Source organism: Anolis carolinensis, chromosome 1, assembly GCF_035594765.1.
Source record: "Anolis carolinensis isolate JA03-04 chromosome 1, rAnoCar3.1.pri, whole genome shotgun sequence".
In the NCBI taxonomy this organism is placed as follows: domain Eukaryota; kingdom Metazoa; phylum Chordata; class Lepidosauria; order Squamata; family Dactyloidae; genus Anolis; species Anolis carolinensis.
Window position 1 is genome coordinate 197,991,001 of NC_085841.1, and position 20,956 is coordinate 198,011,956.

A 20,956-nucleotide genomic window follows, 5' to 3' on the forward strand; every position below is an offset into this window, starting at 1 on the left:
GTTATATAGAGGAAAGTTTTGTTTTACATTGTAGCTTTCAGCCAATTACAATAGCTTATAGATATATCTATATATATTTCTACATGAATATTTGTTACTAATTTCCAGTTTGCAAGGCATATCAAGAAATCGGAAGGTCAAAAAACACCAAAGGTTGAGTTACAAATCTCAATATATGGCGTTAAAATTCTAGATCCAAAAACAAAGGTAAGAATCTTATATTCTTCTTTTCACTTTCTCTTCAAATTTTGCCCCATGGAATCCAACCCACTTAAGTGACTTATCTCCAGCTTGCTGGCACAAGAGACACTGTTGCTTGCTGTTAGCCATGTCCATAATACAGTGGTTCTCAACCTGGGGTCCCCAGGTCTTTTTGGCCTACAACTCCCAGATTCCCAGCCAGATTACCAGCTGTTAGGATTTCTGGGAGTTGAAGGCCAAAAACATCTAGGGACCATAGGTTGAGAACCACTGTCATAATACATATATCTAACTGTACAAAAATAATTCTGAGCCATGATGGTGTCTCTTAGGAAGGAAATGCAAAAATACCTTTATAGCATTGTATTACTGAGCTGAGAATTACTGAAATCTCTGTATCTAGTCTCATCTACATCAATATAAGTGAAAACAAATATTATTCTTTCAATCTTTGTTCTGTGCTTCTTTCTTGTCTATCCTTTTGTAAAATGAAAGAAATGGGAGAAAAAAGCATAGTGAAACATCTGTGTGATTTTGTGGATAAAGGAAAGAAAGCTTTCGCTTTCCAATCCGATCCCCACCCCTCAAAGAAGAAAAAGAAGAATATGTTTAAAGTGACACAACCATTTGTACATCCAAGAAACCACAGAACATCACCTTGTAATCAGTGCAGTTCTTGGTATTCACAAAGAAATGTTGTAGAAGTGAAAAAAACCATGAGGATCTCATTTGACAAGTATTGATCTTCTCTCAAAGTAACAAAGGGAAGATTTGAGGGAGAATTGAAGGAAGCAAAGGATCAGGCACTTCACAATGTAAAACTGTAATATTAGCACATTTTAAATGAGTAGTTAAAAGTTGTAATGCCAGGTTATGAAGTTTTTTTAAAAAAATAGCTTTCATTGAAGTGCTTATATTAAAGAACTACAGTCCCATCATTTTAGGGCAGAGAATAGCTCTCCCATATAAGCTGCATATCTTTCTTGGTAATCAGAACTACTTTCCCATGATACTAGCCAGAAGTAATAAAAAAAACTGCTTTGAAAATTTGAAAGGAAAAACAGAAAAAGTGCCAAATGAGTATTTTTACTTTTGTAAATTTCCAAATGTTTATTTTCCAAATGGAAATCACTAGCTCCATTTTTTTATCATGTTAGAAGCGATTTGAGAACATACTGCAAGTCGCTTCTGGTGTGAAAGAATTGGTCGTCTACAGAGATGTTGCCCAGGGATGCTTGGATGTGTTAGCTGGGAAGCTTCTCTCATGTCCCTGCAAGCTAGAGCTCATGCCATCTCGCATATTTGAATCAGCAACCTTTAGATCAGCAACCCAACTTTCAAGTCAGCAGTTCAGCTGGCACAAGAGTTTAACCCAATGGTTCTCAACCTGGGATCCCCGCATGCTTTTGGCCTTCAACTCCCAGAAATCCTATCAGCTGGTAAACTGGCTGGGATTTCTGGGAGTTGTAGGCCAAAAACATCTGGGGACCCCAGATGAGTACCAGTGGTTTAACCCATTGTGCCACCAGCTCCATGATAAGTTATGTAACAGTAGCAACTAAGCAATAGAACTGTTAAAAAAGGAATGGTTGCATTGTACCAACTCTCTTTCAATGTATATAGAAGATTGCAATTCTGATTATTCAAAAACTGAATGATGCATACAGGGTGCTAAAACAGCACTGCCAGGCATATGCTTCAAATTATTGGGAGAAAGATGTGTGTATAAACCACAGATAGATTCATGGAGAGGAGGAAACACTACTGGCATGGCCGTATCATGCTCATTATAGCAACATGCAACAAAGTGCCACACCACTGAAATGTGGTTGGTAAGTTATAATTCCACTTGACACAATCTATCAGGAACCACTCAGTGTCAGCCCTTAGCCCAAAGAAACTTGGTAGAACCTAGAATGGACTTTACCTTGGTAAGCAACTTGCCTATTCAAGCCTATTTGAAGCTTACAACTTGAATATGCCATTGCAGTCAATGAGACAGGCGGTTGATGTAATTTCACTGTCAAAGAATGAGGATACACATTGCCTCAACTAAGCTGCAAAAAGTGATATATTCTTGTCACATTGTGTGAAACTTGCTTTCTACGATATTTGGCAGTCACAATTTGTTGAAGTAATCACAAGAGTCAGATTTTGTGTTTTGAGTGCATGATTTATTTAACATGTCTTTTGAGTAGGAAGTTGAGATGACACATGTCATTTTCTGTATATTCCAAGATCCTATCTTTCCATCTGAAAAAGTGATACTGCCAGTCTCTGGTTACTACATTAAATATACAGACATGTCAACTGACAGAACATTATGTACAGCAGTAAGATGTTTGTGAAGAAACTACTTTGAGCGTGATCCAGAAAAAGAGCCAGTGAATAAAGCCAGTATCTGTAATGGAACATCTTGTGTTTATACTCCTTTGCCTTGTGTAGCTGCAAATCAGACCCAGATGCCTATACAGATTGCAAACATGACTGAGAAAACAACTGTAGTCGTTTATAAGATTGCCATATACCGTTAGAAAACAACATTGTCGGTGGCAATTGTAAAATTCACCTCCTATGTAAAGTATTACTCCTTATGACTAGAGAGGGACCTGCCTTTTTCTAGGGTTAGGCGTGCAAGATCCAAAATGTTATTTATGTCCAAAACAATTCCTAAAGTGTAATTGCAAAATTACTGTTTGCAGGAAGTCCAGCATAACTGCCAGCTCCATAGGATATCATTTTGTGCTGATGACAAAACGGACAAAAGGATATTCACTTTCATATGCAAAGATTCTGAATCAAATAAGCATTTGTGCTATGTCTTTGACAGTGAAAAGTGTGTAAGTATGCCATGTATGATCTGATTTAGGCTAGGGGTTTTCCTGTTAATAGTTTTTGCCCTTTCTTTATAATTACTCTACAAAATAGAAATGAGAGTAAAACATGCTAACATTCCTGTCTCTGAAGCTACATTTATTATTATTATTATTATTATTATTATTATTACTGTATTATTATTTTGACTCAAAGCGGCTTGACATAAAAGCATTAGTATACAATTTAAAGTATTAGTTATTAGCACTGGAATGTTGATAATATCATAAGATGCTTTTATTGATATATTTTACTACACTGATACATAAGAGTGCCATTACCTCTTAAAAGCTTTTGTTTTAATCTTGCCAAATGAGAAACTGGCCAGCACTATTCAGAGTTTCCAACTGGAGCAAGTACGAATGTAGTCCAAAATATGAGCTGCCTTCCTGAACCTTGTGCAAAACAAATAAAGCATGAAAGGTGCATGCCTGTTGTCCTGCTACATATTATTTTGTAATTCTAGCTATCAGTAAGCAGAACTGAAGTGGGCTCTGCTTTTACATTTGAGAGGAATGTATAAAACAAATGCTCATGCCCTTGACAACCAATGTGTGTGTTTTATCCCACGGGATTCACAGTACAAAACAACCTGTGAAAATGTCCCGTCCCCCCCCCCCCCCCCCCCGTATTATGCTAGGAAACAATCTTGCCTGTTATCTTGATATAGAAATGCATTGTAGCAGAGCTTGGAAACAAATTGAGGTTTTTGTGGGGGGTGGGGTTGCACTGGAGCTCCCAAAATATCCCCACCAGGATGTCAAGAATTAATATTTTGGATTTTTCTATGTTCTTAGATAATGTGTCTTTATTTACTTTGGTCTCAATTTCTTGATGTTGATACACTTCACCTATATGAAGAATACTGATCTACCATCAATTTACAATTACATTTACATGTATTAGGATTAACCCATATTGGTTCAGTAGTCCAATTGTTTATTGGAATAAAGTACAGTAGAGTCTCGCTTATCCAACGTAAACGGGCCGACAGAACGTTGCATAAGCGAATATGTTGGATAATAAGGAGAGATTAAGGAAAAGCTTATTAAACATCAAATTGGGTTATGATTTTACAAATTAAGCACCAGAACATCATGTTATACAACAACTTTGACAGAAAAAGTAATTCAATACACAGTAAAGCTATGTAGTAATTACTGTAGTTACTGTAATTACGAATTTAGCACCAAAATATCACGATGTATTGAAAATATTGACTACAAAAATGCGTTGGATAATCCAGAACGTTGGATAAGCGAGTGTTGGATAAGTGAGACTCTACTGTACTAATATTCAGTGTTATGCTGCTCTGACTGAATCATGCTCATTGTACAGGGAACATCATACAAATATGGCCTCCCATATTTGCGGGTTTGACTTTTACAGATTTCATTATTCACAGATTTGATTAATACATCCTCTCTAGGAATTGCTAGGTCCTACACTGCAGCTCTATGATCGACTTAGGGTGGACGTTGACCATAGAACTGTGCTGGAAGACCTAGAGATTCCTTGAGCGATGTTCTCTCAGGTAAAAACATAACATTTTTATTTACAGTTTTCTCACTTTTGCAGAGATCCAGTGCACCTAAACCCAGTGAATTTGGAATGCCTATTACACACAAAAATCAGATTCTCTACCACTTCCAGGACTTTTATGAGTAGTAATTACTCTAGAATGATCTAGCCAATTGGAGTTTATTCAGAGACAGATTACTTACACTTAGTGGACTTGGCTCAAAAACAATTCCACAGTCATGCCAAATCTTTGTCCCATCTCAGTGTCATTCATCTAGCATCACTTAAACAGAATGCTGAACATCATGTTCTTTTCATTATGATTTACCAGCAATGCTCTGAATGTATTGTTTTCTGTCTATGGCACTTGCATTTAAAACAGATTGTTTTTAATGTGTGTGTAAAGATGTCATGATCATTGTGTTTTATTCATGATTGCTATGTTTAGGTTGACTGTTTGAGGTTATATATTTCAGCTATTCTTGTACAGAAGTTGGGAGCCTCTAAGGCATGGCCAGGAAAAGGGGCGTGGCTTCACCTTGCTGGTGGAAGCCTTAGAATTCAAATTTAGCAGTTGGAATTGGGCAGTTGGAGTTTGTCGGTTGAGCAGAGCAGTTGGTTCTGTTCAGTGAGAAAGGAGGGTGATCGAAAAAAAGAGATTGTGGGAGGAAGTTGAGCAGCTAGAGAGTTTTAGCGGAGAAGGGCTAAAATTAAAGTTGCTGAGCCTTTAGTAGAGATAACTAAAGAGCTGAGGCTGCATCCCTAAGTCAAGGAAGACTAGGGTTGACCAGTTAAACTCCCCAGTCCAAGTTTGATCGGGTACAGATCAACTAAGTTCAAGAAGGACAGTATTCCTAACTGAAAGAAACAAGTAATATAAAGTTGATACCATACTAAGCTCAGTGAAACTATTGAGAAGTCTTGCAACACTTACTGTACAGAAGTAACATCGTTCAACTTAAGTTATAACATTCTTGCAACCATCAAGCTTTGTGCTATAAATAAACAAGTTACTGTTTCTTCAAATGTTGCTTATTATTTGAGCAAAGCATCTTTCAAAGGTGGTGGCAGCGACAACATTGGAAAGTGGGATACATAGAGGTAGAAGTTGAATCCTTCGCAATTTGGTGGCAGCGGGGGGATCCAAAAAGATTCCATCCCTGTCATCACATCAAGTCTTCACAGTGTGGATCATTCTCTCCAGAATACTGTGATATTATAATTGGGCGGTCTCTAAAGAAGTCATATAACAAATAGGTTGTAGGGATATTTTAAAGAGAAATAAATTCCTCCAAAACAATAGGTTTGTGCACAATTTAAGTATGGGATTCAGTCATAACTGGTACAAATGTGGATTATATAATATAATATTCACTAAGATTATAACCATTTATTAAAATAAGCCGTGCATTGCACAGTTCAATCTTCCTTTCATTGTAATTTGGATAATACAGTCTTTGTTGATTCAGCATCTTGTAGACTTTCCATTTTGTTAAGTATCTTTGCATAGCTGGCTATAGGTAATGAACCAATATGTGCTTTTAAGATTTTTTTCTTCCTTACATAAAATACAGTTTGCATGCTAATGGTAATATTTGCTTTATATAAAGGCAGAAGAGATAACCTTAACTATTGGTCAAGCATTTGACCTGGCTTACAGAAAATTTCTGGAATCTGGAGGAAAGGATGTTGAAACAAGAAAACAGATTGCAGGGTTACAAAAAAGAGTAAGTTACATATTCACATGTTCTTTCTCGGTTTGCATAATGTATCGTTTAGATTTTTGTAAAAAAATATATTGCTGGAATGTAGCAGAAGAAGCATGATGAGAATCCTATCGTCCCATTTTGTAAGACACACATTTAAAGAAAGTAAACCAGGTCTTGGGTAAATTTCCAAACTAAGAAATAACAGGACTTGGCTGCAATTAAAAAAATAAGAGGAAAGATGAGAATGCCAACATAAGGCTACATGGTTTTAGGCAGTTCCATTATAAGCAAATTAGACAAATTCAAGAAAACTATTCAGTAAACAAAACAAAAGCGTAATTTTCATTAATCCATGAGGAGGTATCAGACTGGGCTGCATCTGAACATGCAACAGAATGAGTTGTATTCCATTGCTGATGAAACTCTCTTTGATATAACATGGGCTCCCATTTGTGAGATAGGGAGGAAGGTTATTACTAACCATTCCTCCTGCCTCTATTTCAGCCCCCAGCCTCCACATACAAAAACAAAAAACCTCTGTCTTCTGGAAAAGAGGAGCCCTTCAGTAGAGAGTGGGAGATGACATTTTCTATCAGTGGAAGGATACAAATTGGACAAAACTTGAACAGAAATTACAAGTGAATAGGAAAAATCATGGGGAAATCCATTGGTAGTACTGTACTGAATTAGTGTAGTAAGCAATCTCCTTTTTCATTCCACATCTGAATAATAATTAGCAAAATACCCAATCCTATGCATAGTACATATAAATATCTATATTAATAAACAAGGAAATGGGAAATTAGTATTTCAGACGCTATTCTGCACAGGATAGAATTTGGAACTATCCTTGTATAAGAACTCTTTTTTTCTTAGTGTAGAATTATGGAACCATAGAGTTGTAAAAGACACCAAGGGCCATTCAGTCCATCCCCATTCTGCCATGCAGGAATACAAAATCAAAGTACTCCCAACAGATGGCCAATTAGCCTCTATTTAAAAACTCTCCACCATACTCTAAAGCAGCATTTGAATCCCACCAGGAAATAAAGAGACCGGACACAAAGAAATGGAGAAATAATGGGCCATTTATTGACCTATTTAAAACTGGTAATTGAAATAAGTAACTAGCTGTGGGGGGAGACCTGCAACATGGGCAATGGCGTGAGGCCAGGTATCATTCTCTGACTACCTGCTAAGACAACTGCTGGTTGAAGCACCTGACCCCGGGGGCACTCCACAGTGATGGTGTACTATCTCGGCTGGTCATTACTGGAAGGTTCCTTCCTGAGCCACAGAACCCAGCAGGAGAGAAGTAAACCCCCCAGGTAAGCCCCAAAAGGAGATATTTTGAGGAACCCATTAAGCCACACAACCTATAGAGGTAAACCCAAAAGTCCCCCTTCAACCGAAACTGGAGGGGTGCCAGGGTGTACTCCGATCCATGTTCTCCCCCCACTTCTTGCCAGTGACACTTAGTTATGAAAGCCACACCCCCTTAAATTCCTTACTCCCAACAGTTTCAATATGGGGTAGGCAAAAAAAACCCTCTGTAAGGAGTGCAACCAGTGTTAACTCTTATTGAACTGAGAGCAGGAGGGTGGGTTGCACTGCCAGAGGCCGAATGCAGTGGGGAGCGGCGAACTGAAGGAGGTTTCCTTAATCCCCTCCCTGCTGCAGACTTGTGGCGACACCAGTCTCAGGAGAACATTGGTCTCCTCGATGGGGGATTTAAAGGCTCCCCTTTGGCCACGTGGCTGACCTTTCTGTCCGGAGGTGAGCGATTCCACTATAAAACAGCTTTTACCATCCGGAAGTTCTTTCTAATGTTTAGGTAGAATTTCTTTTCCTGTGGTTTGAGTCCCTTGCTTCATGCACTAGTCTCTGGAACAGCAAAAACTGAGCTTGTAAAGAAGCCATATACTGAAATTCATCCATAAAATATTTGTTCTTAAAGAGGGAGCTGTTGTCATTGCTACCATTTTATAAATTTCTATCAGTCATACAAACTGGAAACCATTCCTTATGAGGAGCAGCTTAGGGAGCTAGCTGTAGTCAGTCTGAAGAACAGAAGGTTAAGAGGTGACATGATAGCCATGTTTAAATATTTGAAGAAATATCATATTAAAGATGGAGAAAGATGGTTACTTTACCTCAATGATTTGTTTTTCTGGGCTGCTTCAAGAATGTTGTGATTGTTCAATAAACTTCCTTATCCACAATACCACTGATTAATCTGCATGTCTACTCACCATTCTGTTAACTACTTTTTTGTTAGATTAATGAATTAGAAACAGAAAACATGGAGCTAAAAAACAAGGTGCAAGATCTGGAGAACCAATTAAGAATAACCCAATTACACACCTCACCAGTAAGTACCTAGGCAAAAGCCATTTTTTCTAGCAAATGTGCTATTGCTTAACTATATTTACCACCTAATTTGCTTCAGAATAAATCAAAAGCTTTTTTTGCTCATTGAACTAACTCACGTTTCTGTGTTTAAGTAACTCTAAGATTGTGACAAACCAGACAAGGAATATTCAAATTCATGGCATCAGATATGTAACTTTATGATTCATTTGCAACTGCTGTTCTATATACAACAGTGTGGTTGTTGTTGTCATTGTCGTTGAACTGCTGTTCTATATATTCTAGTAGAGCATGTACAATCTCATTAACAATACTGATGAAGTTGGGGATAACTTTGGGGACCTAGTCTTGGGAACCTAAATTTAATTCCAGAGAATAGGGTTTGATTTGCAGTTGTGCTCAGCAGAATCAAGCCCTATTCTTCTTTTCAATGCCAGGAATCAACATTGGAACATTTTAAGCAAAAATAAATAAAATAACCCCTATATAGATTTAAAAAATTGTTTATTTTATATTTATTTAAAACATTTATATTCCACCTTTCTCACCCCAAAGGAGCACAACATATATATGGCAAACATTCAATGCCAGAACATAAAATAAACCATAAAAATACATAAACCCTAAAATCAGTTATCTGATTTTAGTTAATTACTGGCTAGCTTCAGACAATATACAGATTTAAAAGTTTACGAAGAAAGGCTTTCTGATCCCAACGTAATTGATTCTTTTTTTCTCTCACCCCTAACTTTTTTTCCTTAGAAATTAAGCATATCAAGAGAATTAGCCATGGATTTGGGCACACTTGATGTTCCTGAATTTTTGTCACATACATATGGTTACTTACTTATTTGTCTGTCTTATGTCTAATAGCATAAACGCTTCACTTTTGTGAAACTGTGTATAAATTGGGATTCCATGTTGCTTCCTTGTAAACAGTAGAGATGTTTTCCTGTTGAAGATACAACTTGACTGTTTAGGATTTTCTGATTAGGCTTGTTTCAGTGATTAATGGTGGATGCAGTATAATTTTAAAAGGTAGTATCTCAATTTAAGATGATAATAATATGGTCTGCGGTCTTACTATTGTATTATCTGATTCAGTAAGCTGATGACCTTTTAGGATTCTCTGGCACTGACAGTCAATTGTAAACAAAAATGAATCAAAATAACATCTAGAATCCCAAGAGTATACACGTCAGTGAAATGTTGCTTCATTATGAAAATTCAATATACTTTTTTTTATTCCTGATAAGATAATATTCTCTGTGTGTCTTTTCTTTAATTTAATTACCATTATTAATATTGTGAAAAAGATTTACTTTTGAGCTCCTATTCTCCATACAGCTGTGTCTAATGTAGTCCTTAGTGGCTGCTTGTAATCCAGGAAATCATTCTCCTTGTGTAAAGTATGATAACAATTTCATTAATATGAAAGATGATTAAACATAAGGTTCCTTCTCAAAATTAATTAGTTTTTCAGCTAAATAGTAACATTTGGAAAAACAAATGCAGTTGAAAGTAGAGTAATGAATTAAAATAGAGAGCTTTTGGGCTGGATGGTAGACAGATTTGGTGGAGGCTTACGTAATCTTACACACACACATACTCGTGCATATTGCGGTTAGTGGTTGAAAACAGCAGACTTGGAAGCAGAATCACTACTACCTAGAAATTTCAGCATGAAAGCTGCCTCTATTTTTTGCCTAGTGATCTCCACTACCACCACTAGGGAGACAAAATTCTTGACAACAGGATTTCTATCAACTCAAATAGTATTCATCACAAAGGCATGCGCTCTTCATTACCTCTCCCTGATCAGTGATTCCGGCTGAGACTGATGTCCCATGCAACAACATTTCTTTCCTACTACTCAGTTAATTAGTTGAGTTGTTGAGGTAATTGTTTGGAGGGGAGGAGTTACACTAGGAACATTGATCCTGCAGATCATGGATCATAGGTTCTGGAGTCCAGACTCCTAAGTGGTCTCTCTTTCTTAAATGTATGACCTTGTTAGTGATACTCATAATTATAACTTACAATCCATTCAGTCAAAACTTGTAACCTTAATCAAATCAGTATCTTTCAGTCCAGACAGAATGTTCCATCATTAATAAAGTCATAAAGTATATCAAGGACACAGGAAGAAGTACGTCTGCAACAAATATTGAGAAGTAAGGAAGAGGACACTTAGGGCAATTCCAGACAGCCCACAAATCCATACCAAAGCAAGTTTTAAAAACCCACTTTGGCGCTGATTCCCATCCTCACTCCCACCAAAAAAAACAAAAAAAAACAGGCTTTCCTTGGGGGAGGGGGTGTCTATATGCCATCCTGATTACAATTGAGATGGCATGCAGCCCCCCTGAAGCCCCCCAAATTTACCCATAAAAATAAAATAAAACTTACCTGGCCACCATAACATTCCTCCTTGCACCCTCCTGGTGTGAGGAAATGATGCTCCAGGTGACTGGGGATGGGGGAGGTTTGCAAGGAGAGTGCATCATTTCCTTCTGGAGCCTGAAAAACCAAGATGGTTGTGTGGGTTGGGCCCAGGAATCACATGACACAGTCCCGGGGTCCAATTCACACAGGGCCCGCACTTGGTAAGATCCAGGCTTTACCGCAAGGTCCAGATCTTACCAAATGTTTAATTAATTTGGAACAAACTCGGGCAACCCTGGTTTGTTCCAAATTAAATTGGCTTTACCATAGGCGAAGTGCAAAGTGCGTTAAAGCACTGAGCTGGAGACCGAAAGGTCCCAGGTTCAAACCCCGGGAGCGGCGGGAGCGGCCGCTATTAGCTCCAGCTCCTGCCAACCTAGCAGTTTGAAAACATGCCAATGTGTGTAGATCAATAGGTACCGCTCAGGCGGGAAGGTAATGGCGCTCCCTGCAGTCATGCCGGCCACATGACCTTGGAGGTGTCTATGGACAACGCTGGCTCTTCAGCTTAGAAATGGAGATGAGTACCAACCCCCAGAGTCAGACATGACTGGACTTAACGTCAGGGGAAACCTTTACCTTTACCCTAAAAATCCAGTGCTTATCTCATGCATTGATCTTACAATGTTATAAGCATAATTTCTACATTCACAATAACTTCATCACAGTCTAGAAATAATTATAATCAGAATGTGTAGAGACAATGAGTTATTCCAGAATGTTTTTATAGTGTTGATGTTTTCTCTTTGTTTTACCTAAACAATTTTTGTGAAGGTGGCTAAATTCCCTCTAACATTGCTGCAATCATATCACTGAGATTCACTTAATTCCACTATAGCTAAAAGGTGAAAGAAAAATCCATACTTGCTGTATGTACTCCTAATATTTTGTGTGACTTTTCCTCTCTTAGAGTTTTAAAACAAAAGCCAGATCCTTACCTTCTCAGATATGTCCCTAAGCAAGGTCTTTATTCAGACAAAAGGATACCTCCTCCCTCCCCCCAACACACATATCTGCACACTCACACACATTATCTTAAGCGTACTATATTATATCTAATATCTGAAGTGTTCTACTGCAAATACTCAATATCTGTACACACCACATTATATTCTTCCTACTGGGTTGTAGCATATATTCTTCCCCAGCCTTGAGATTGCAGATGTGGAATTCTAACAGGCCAAGGAACCTTTTGTACTATCATCTCCCTTTGTATAAGTGTTTCCTTCTTCAAAATAAAAATATTTATGGTAAGCTGCCACCACAGTCTGATCCTAGCTAAAACACTCTATCCAGCTGTTTGAGGAGAGGTCTGCACTCTATTCTGAACAAACACTATCTTTAGACCAGGTCTAGAAAGGTTAAAGTCCTAAGAACATGAGAGATAAATGCCTAGTCTTAACCAATGGAAGATTTTGGTGAAAAAGAAAATCTGAGAAATGACTTTTACAAATAAGCCAAAGATGGATCAATCAAATCTACCTATCTAGGCCTTTATTTGGATAGGTTGGGGCAAAAAATGGATATCAATAATAGATACAGGCTTACAAACAAAAACCATATAAATGCAATATACCTATATAAATTTTGTTTGCTTCAATATTGAAGAATGTAAAAAATTCCTTACAAAGATGATGGACTGACAGATAGAATGTTTGGAGGCCTGGTTGGGAATTTCCAGGAAGGCAAAAATATTAAGGTTTTGTTTCACATATTTAGAAGAATCTAAAGACGAATAAGATGCCTATTGCATTTTAGAGTAGCGCATTTGCAGAAACAATATCTGAAAATATTTTTAAACGGTGGAAGAGCATCTTTTTTTTTTTCCTAACCCTAATAAGAAGAATCCCAGGCTGATGAGAATCTTCCCAGTTCAGGACTTACATTTCAGAAATGTGTATGTGTTTGTTTTATGCATGAAATTGTATTTTCCCAAGAAACGGAAATGTTTTCTTTTCATAAAATTCTATATTTAATGAATTATTTTGCACAAAATTCACACATAGTTGATTTACATCAAAAACTGCATGTGGCTGTAGACTGAAGTTTTTCATTTATTGTCTTACATTGCTTTTTATGAAGCAAAGTGCAATTATTTTCAATGTAGAAAAATTGTATGTTTTTTTGGTTACTGTATCATATACATTCGTAGCTGATTTGTGTGTGATATGAATTAATGCTGTTTTGACGTTTTCCAGAATAATTTTGTAAGCAGCTAAAGCTGTATTGTGGTTGTTATAATGTGGTTTCCCTCACTACATAACAGAACTGTATTCTTTAATCCACCTACAAGAAGGGTTGCTCATGGGCAAAAAGTTCAGGAACTGCTGAGTTTACAACCGCAATTGTCCATCATGTTTTAGTGGTTTCGTTTGTGTGGGCTTTTGCATGTTTCTCATCATCGGACTTTTGGATTCATACATAGACTTTCTGTTATGTACTGTTGATTTTTTCAAGATTTCCTTTGGCATTAAAGCAGAGTTCCTCCCAGTATTTGACTCTGATCATTTGATGGCAGTACAGTTTTCAAAGCTATTGCTCCAGTATGATGGTGCTTTATCCTTCATACTCCAATAAGAGTTTTATTTTTCTTAAGAGATTTTTTTCTATCTATCCCAGATTAGTGTCTAGATGGTAGCTAATCTATTTCAAGCAGTATTTCCCCTAAAATATTCCTCTAAAATTATATATTATGTAGATCTCATTATTCTGAGGGATCTAGGAATACAAAATCACTGGCCAGTTCATTTGCAACCATCATAAAAAGGTATATATTAAGTGAGCTATTTGACAGTTAAAAAACCAAATAATATAATTTTGAAGAAACCTTGACTTGTAGACAAGAAGAACTGTTAGTGGGTGTTTTTAACAAGATCTTCCTGGAATCCTCCTTTCACATCTGAACATGTCAGCAAATTACTCTCAGCTTGAATCGCATTGTGTCATTGCTTAGCAAGCATGGAATAATGAGACTAGAAACATAGAACTGGGTTGAATAAAGGCTACTTTAGTTAATCTAGCACATATTTAAAATACGTTGAACTTGGAAAAGAGCAAGAGCGGGAAGTAGCCTAGTCAGGAGCAGCTGAGGCAGGCATCACTCCTTGACATCCTCCTCAGCCTTCCCCTGGGCAGATCACCCGAGCCCTAAGGGTCAATAATTTTGGCCCCATCTACACTGACTAATTAATGCAATTTGAAACTAGCTTTAAATAGGGGCAACAAGAAAACAAACTCCCACAAAAACATGTAAAAAAGCCCTCAACGTGCATAGTACTCTGTGGTTTATGCAATCAGAACTGGGCATGTTTAGCCTGCAGAAGAGAAGGCTGAGAGGAGACATGATAGCCATGTACAAATATGTGAGGGGAAGTCATAGGGAGGAGGGAGCAAGCTTGTTTTCTGCTGCCCTGCAACTAGGACGCGGAACAATGGCTTCAAACCACAGGAAAGGAGATTCCACCTGAACATCAGGAAGAACTTCCTCACTGTGAGAGCTATTTAGCAGTGGAACTCTCTGCCCCGGAGTGTGGTGGAGGCTCCTTCCTTGGAGGCTTTTAAGCAGAGGCTGGATGGCCATCTGTTGGGGGTGCTTTGAATGTGATTTCCTACTTCTTGGCAGGGGGTTGGACTGGATGGCCCATGAGGTCTTTTCCAACTCTACTATTCTATGATTCACCACCCAGGCCTCAAATTGTTCCCAGAATTTCTTTGTATTCATTTGCACAACATAGTTGCTCCCCATCTGGTAATTTACTGGAAGGTAGAACAGAAGGACACCTCTCCCAAGTTGCTGGATTTAAATGAGGGCCAATGCCCCAGGCCAGACCCAGGGCAGTCTCCTTCCCTGTGTCTTATGTCCTATTACCTAAATAGGCAGTGCTAAAGCGTTCACTCTAGCTTTTATTTTCTCCCCCCACTACTTGCCAAAAAAAAAAGGACAAGTGACAAGTATCTGCCTAGCCCCTGTCTCTCACTGGGCTGCCCAACGGGGCTGTAACTTCCTATTGCAATTTTTCCAGGAACAGTATTTTTACCTTTGTGCAATAAATGAACACCATCAGCCCTGTTGAGGTTAGGCTACTAAAATATTATAGTAGGATATGGAAGACGTGACTCGACCGCCTTTTCAAAGCATTTCAATTTTACCTTCTAAAGACCATTAACTAAGGTGCCACTCTTGTTATCTTTGAGTGCACTTACATCAGTGTCACCACCCACCACCGATGCTAGCCATAGCTTCTCCGTGCCACATTAAAATGCTTAATTTTATGGTTTCTATTTTCAAATGTCAACACTATGTGTCAAGGACAAAACGCCACAAGGTTCAAGATAACAGAGTTTATTTAATTACAGAACTCAAAAATGCCCGTAAAACACAAGGGCCAGGCAATTTTAGCCTTTAGGAGCAAAAAAGGGACAAGGAAAAAACGTACAAAAGATAAACCGGATTAAACCGAAGTTTAATCCGGGTAAAAACAAACTGCTTGCTTCAGCCTGAGGGTAAACAAAACAAAAGCCGAGGAACAAGAGATACAAAAGAATGCAACTAATTGGCAGCAGATTCCTCTCTGCTGCCAACACTGTGCTTAGAGGAACTTGCGTCGCTCCCACACACACACAGCAGACAGGATTTCCAACACGAACAGATCAGCCAAGGATTGTAGCAGAAGAGTAGACCCAGTTCCTTTCCGTGGTTCAAAGCCAGAAGTAGACGTTTGTAGTTTCCAAGTCCAGAAGGGGGAAGGCAAGCCGTGGTCAGTTCAATCCGAGTTTTCAAAGCAGGAGATGGCGTCCGTCAAGAAGACGACGGAAGGTCAAGCTAATAAGAGTAAGCACAGGTTTGCACAAACAAATGCCCACACAATTCCTCCCGCCGTCTGACCCTGAATTCCAAAACCACTTACGTCTCAGCACAGGAAAACACACCAGTCTTCAGGAAAGCGTCCCACACAGATCCCAAGCGTTTGTCCAGATTACCTTGCCCAACGCAATTTGCAATTGCTCCCAAGCCCCATTTTATGCCAGTTACAAATCCTCATCACTGTCAGCTGTCCTCCTTAACCCGGGCGTTTCCTCATCACTTTCCTCATCAGAGCTGGAACACCTCTGACTACGCCCCACAGCATCTCCAGCTGTGGATCCCGTCCCATCCCTCCAGCTAAGCCATGGGTCTAATCCTGAAAGTCCCCATTCATCTTCTATCCCATCATGACCAGTGGCACCCAATTCCTCCCTTACCCGAGTCCAATCCATCTCATCCTCCTCCGAGCTAACCAGCCCCTCCTCCATTCTCTCCGTAAACCCCTCAAAAGACTCTTCGTCAGATGGTGCTGCAAAAATGTCTCGCAGTCTTTTTCTTTCTCGCTCCTCGAGAGTATCTGACTCTCGAGGAGTCTTACGCCCACGTCTGTCAGTAACAGAGCCATGAGGCTCAATCATAACACTATGTTCCCTTATTTGTTTGCTTCCATGTTTCATAGTATTATACTATGATAGTACATTGCACTGCATGCGATATAACAAGGTTAGCTTTTCCCCATATATTTTTTAAAATACATGTTAACATTTTAAATACTTTCTTGACATTTTTCTTTTGAATTATATGCAGCTGTTTTTCATAATTTATTTGATTACTGTTCTCTACAATTCATTCCCAATTCTCTTTCTTTCATTCTATTATGTTTGTTCAGGGACAAGAGGGATGTGGCCATGATGATGATCATGTTTATTTCTACCCCACTTTTTTTCTCTCCACAAGGAGAGGCAAAGTGGTTTGCAGATGACATCATACTATTTAAAGTGATAAAACCAAAAAATCATGAAGACATCTCTAAAAACATATTTCCAAATGGCAAATGTGATTCAGTGTAAGCAAGAGTAAACAAATATGTATATGTTCAAAAAAAATCACATTTGTACTGATAATTCTTTATTAGGCATAACTACAAAAAAGATATAGAAAAGATTGAGGTCATAGTGGCTATTAGTACTAATAGGCTATTAGTCAGGATCATAGGCAGCATGCCTCTGTATATTAGCTGCTGGAAAATGCAAGAGAGAGAGGTACAGTTGCATTTTACAGTCCACTGAAATTAATCAGGTGCATCTTAATTATTTGTCCAAAGATTTCATTATGTATATGTGTCACATTCATAGGGAAGCAAACCTAGTCAACTTCTATGACATAATAACCTTCTTTTGTATATCTGGCTGGTGAGAAAAAGGGTTTGTGAAGGTATATGAAATGCACAAAATACTGGGCTGTGCTTTAACCACCCAACCATGTTTGCCTTTTATATGCAAAGCGGACATGAGAATTTGCAAACATATTTAGTACATGTGGTTATTTTGTAGATGAAAAATGTTTATTTTAAAAAAAATTAAATTTAATTGCAGCTTTTAAATGAACATATTCAACTTGCTTCTGCCAGAACTGGATTACTTATTATTGTTGAGGGATAAGAAAATTCAACTTTACTGGGGGGGAAAGTTGAATATCAGTTAGCAAGCAATACTTTTTAAAATGCACTTTTTCGTTTCTTTCCCTTCTCTTACCACTTTTCTTCCTTAGAATATTTTTCTCTTTCTGTGATTCCTTTACAGCTGCTGCACATAGAGTCTGATTATGAATGCCACATGTTTCAAAGACCCTCCACCTTTTTCTGGTGTAGCAATGAGGATTCTGCTCCTTGCTTAGATATCTCTTCTATTACATTCACCCCTGTGAGCTCTCCTGACTCTAGACAGTCATCTGGACTATTAACACCGCCACCTTCCAAAAGTGGTCTTCCAAAGCCAGTCCATGAACACATCATCCCAAGACCTCGTGTAATCCGGCTGAGCACAAGCAGTCCTTTTTTCCCAACCTTTCTATCTTTGTTGTGTATGGATTGTATCAAAATGCTACATTTTGTACAGTGGTTAAAGGACAGACCAGATATGTTTCTCATCATTATGGGTAGTACAAAATTTTTGAGCATTCTGACTCGCTTACATCTGAACCCTACACTTATACTATATGTTTCCCTACATTTATTAGAATTCTTTCTCTTTAGAAAATGCTTAATGATGAGTTTGTGCTATTACTACATGGGTTGGTTAGGTATGCCAGTAGAGTAAATAAAAGTGATGTATCCCAACCCAGAATGCCCTAATTAAGAAGTAAGGGTTCTTAAGATGAAGATTACTTAATTCCGAGTTGGTTTGTTTAGAATCTCAATCTAAACAATTCTCAGCAGATTTAGATAATGATCATAAAATTATTCATATCATGCTTTAAGAAATGAAGCACCTTATATAAAGTAAAATAGGAAGTGAGACCTCCTCCCAGGTTCTTTTTCTAAAAATCAGTATCTTTCAAGAACTGTGATTGGACCGCATAAAAAATTCAGAAAACAGTGTACAAGTACAGGCATGGAACCAATAATTTATTTTTGCAAAGTTCATTTTAACTCTGTGCAAAATGAAGAATGCCCATTGTTTATTCCCAAAAGAAGTTATTTCATGCTTACTGATTTTAAAAATGGGCTGATACAACATTCAGTTTCTATTTGCACTTATCAGTTGGCTGCCCCAGAAAACATTCAGGCTTTTTGCATGGATTTACTCAATTAAAAATGCTTCTCGTGATCATTTGGGTACTGCTAGTGCACATTTCTTTGAAAATAAAGCCTCATTATCTAAGAGAAACAGAAGTGAGTATTTATTTGCAGTGTGTGAATGGAAGAGCACATGGTTTAAAAGATATAGGAGTTACTATTTTTTTCTTATCTTCCAAAAGCTTTGTGACTTTATTAATGTCTGTTCTAGGCTTTTGCAGTAAAAATGTATTCTTTATAACAAAATTTTTTGTTTTAGCTATCAGTGAGAGATCTGTGTGCAAACTCATGGGTCATTCATTTCTATGGTCTATAATAGACAAGAGTCCAAGGAGCTACTCAGAACTAATTCTGTGTAGTAAACAATATATGTCCAGTAAGACATTGAACACAAATAGTTATTGAATGTTCTCTCAGTTATTACACTGCCTTGGCTGGGTAGATTTAGAGTCAATTCAAATTAATGGGGGATATTACAGAATAATCCTTAATCAGATGGAGCCTGAGAAGATAGATGTACTGCCTTATCCAGGATGGATGATTTTTTCTTTTCTTTTACCTCATCAGAACTTTTTTTTTTTGTTTAAACACATTGTTTCCTGTGCCCTTCCCAGAAAGGAAGGGAATATCCCTGAACAACTTCCTGGATGACAGGGTTGATTCAAGCTGGAGGGCTGAAACGACTTTGAAACCACCAGATCTAAAGGATGATTCTAGAAGTTTTATAGAATCATTTTGGCATAATTTTTTTGCTACTGCTGGAAGTAACTTTAACACCATTGGATTCCTGGGTGCCTCTAAAATGACTAGATTCAGATGCTAGATCCTAACCATATCTACTAATGTACATTAAAGATATTAAATTTGTAGCATTAACCATGACTGGTCCCACTGATTTCAGCTGGAATTGAATTCATCTAAACTTAGTCTAAATCTTGGAAATCTTTTGTTCACTTTTTGCACAAGGAAAAGAAGGTATTTTGAAGAATAATTTGAGGGGGAAGGGGGTTGTTCAAGAAAGGAGTCAATGTTGGAAGGCCTAGAAAGTGAAGCTTATGTTGTTTTCTTTTGGCTGGGTGAAGAGAGATCGGAGGTCATCTACTTTTTCTTTTCTTTATTTTTCTTGGCATTCTTTGTGTTTCTACTCTGTATTTCTTTTCTTGATTGATTTTTTTTACTTTTAATGTAATTTAGTTTTTAAAAAATAAAGTTAATTAAAAATCAACTTAGTCTAACTCTAGGGGTAGAGAAAAAACAAGTAGATTCAGTTCCATACTTGTTTAGTTCCTGTGATTAAGAACAATGCAGCTGGAAATAAGGACATTTAAAACCATTGATTTCAAATAAGAAGGTGTTAAGCATGCTGCCCATTTTTCCTGTAAATGTATATGATAAGGCAGGAATGAAGACAGCTATTTTCTGTGCTGGGCTTCATCCTTTCAGTATTTGAATTGTCTTTTATATGAAAAGAATTTCATCATCATAATTAGCCCCAAATGTATAATTTTCCTGTTGGCCAGGTTATGATACCATCACTCTGATGTATTTGCTTGTAAATCTCTATAGTTTAAGAGATCAGACTCATATTTACTTGCGATTATACATCCAGAAATCCACTTGTTGCATACCTGTGGTGTATGGATTAGTACAGGATTACCATAAGTAAAAAGTAGGTGTGCTAGAAACATAGGGCTTATGTAAATTATATATACACAAGCTTATTTAGGATTCAGCAAAAGCTGTGTATATTTACCAGAATTCTCCTGTATGAATTACCAGTTGTTATAGGAGCCCCAAAAACTGAAATGAAAACTAACTCGGGTGAAACTTGCCACCTTTTAGACAGCAGTTTTTCAGAAGGGTAGGGAATACACAAAACCAAAGGGAAAAAATAATGTATTTGTACATATGTATTTATAAATAAAGTATTTGTACTTATTTGTACCAATTTGGGCAGCTTACATTAGCATACCATCTGTAAGACACTGAATCATGTACCTTGTAATGTAGAAGATCAGATAATTCTACTTCTTTAAAAAATGATTTCACAGACCAGAGTTGTTTAATAATCATAATAAAAAGCCTAGCCATACAGTCTGAAGGAACCTCTTGTTGAGTATACAGCATTGGGTATTCATTCAAGTCTCCAGGAGAAGACTGAAGCAGAAGGGCTTCAACTTCAATAAACAACTTGAGGATTAGGAAGTATAGGAGATATATAAGCTCATATATCAG

General features: G+C 37.6%; 1 protein-coding gene across 6 annotated transcripts in view; it reads left to right on the forward strand.

Moving 5' to 3' along the window:
- Window positions 1-20,956, forward strand: part of gulp1 (GULP PTB domain containing engulfment adaptor 1) — a 225,049-nt gene that overhangs the window by 187,636 nt on the left and 16,457 nt on the right. For 3 of the 6 annotated variants that reach the window (XM_062963509.1, XM_062963527.1, XM_062963519.1), the window contains exons 6-10: window positions 109-207; window positions 2,904-3,041; window positions 6,207-6,323; window positions 8,584-8,676; window positions 17,727-17,951. In XM_062963509.1, the coding sequence (XP_062819579.1) occupies window positions 109-207; window positions 2,904-3,041; window positions 6,207-6,323; window positions 8,584-8,676; window positions 17,727-17,951 (672 nt within the window). The remainder of the gene's footprint in view (window positions 1-108; window positions 208-2,903; window positions 3,042-6,206; window positions 6,324-8,583; window positions 8,677-17,726; window positions 17,952-20,956) is intronic. The other 3 variants (XM_062963533.1, XM_062963549.1, XM_062963542.1) reach the window with 1 other exon arrangement.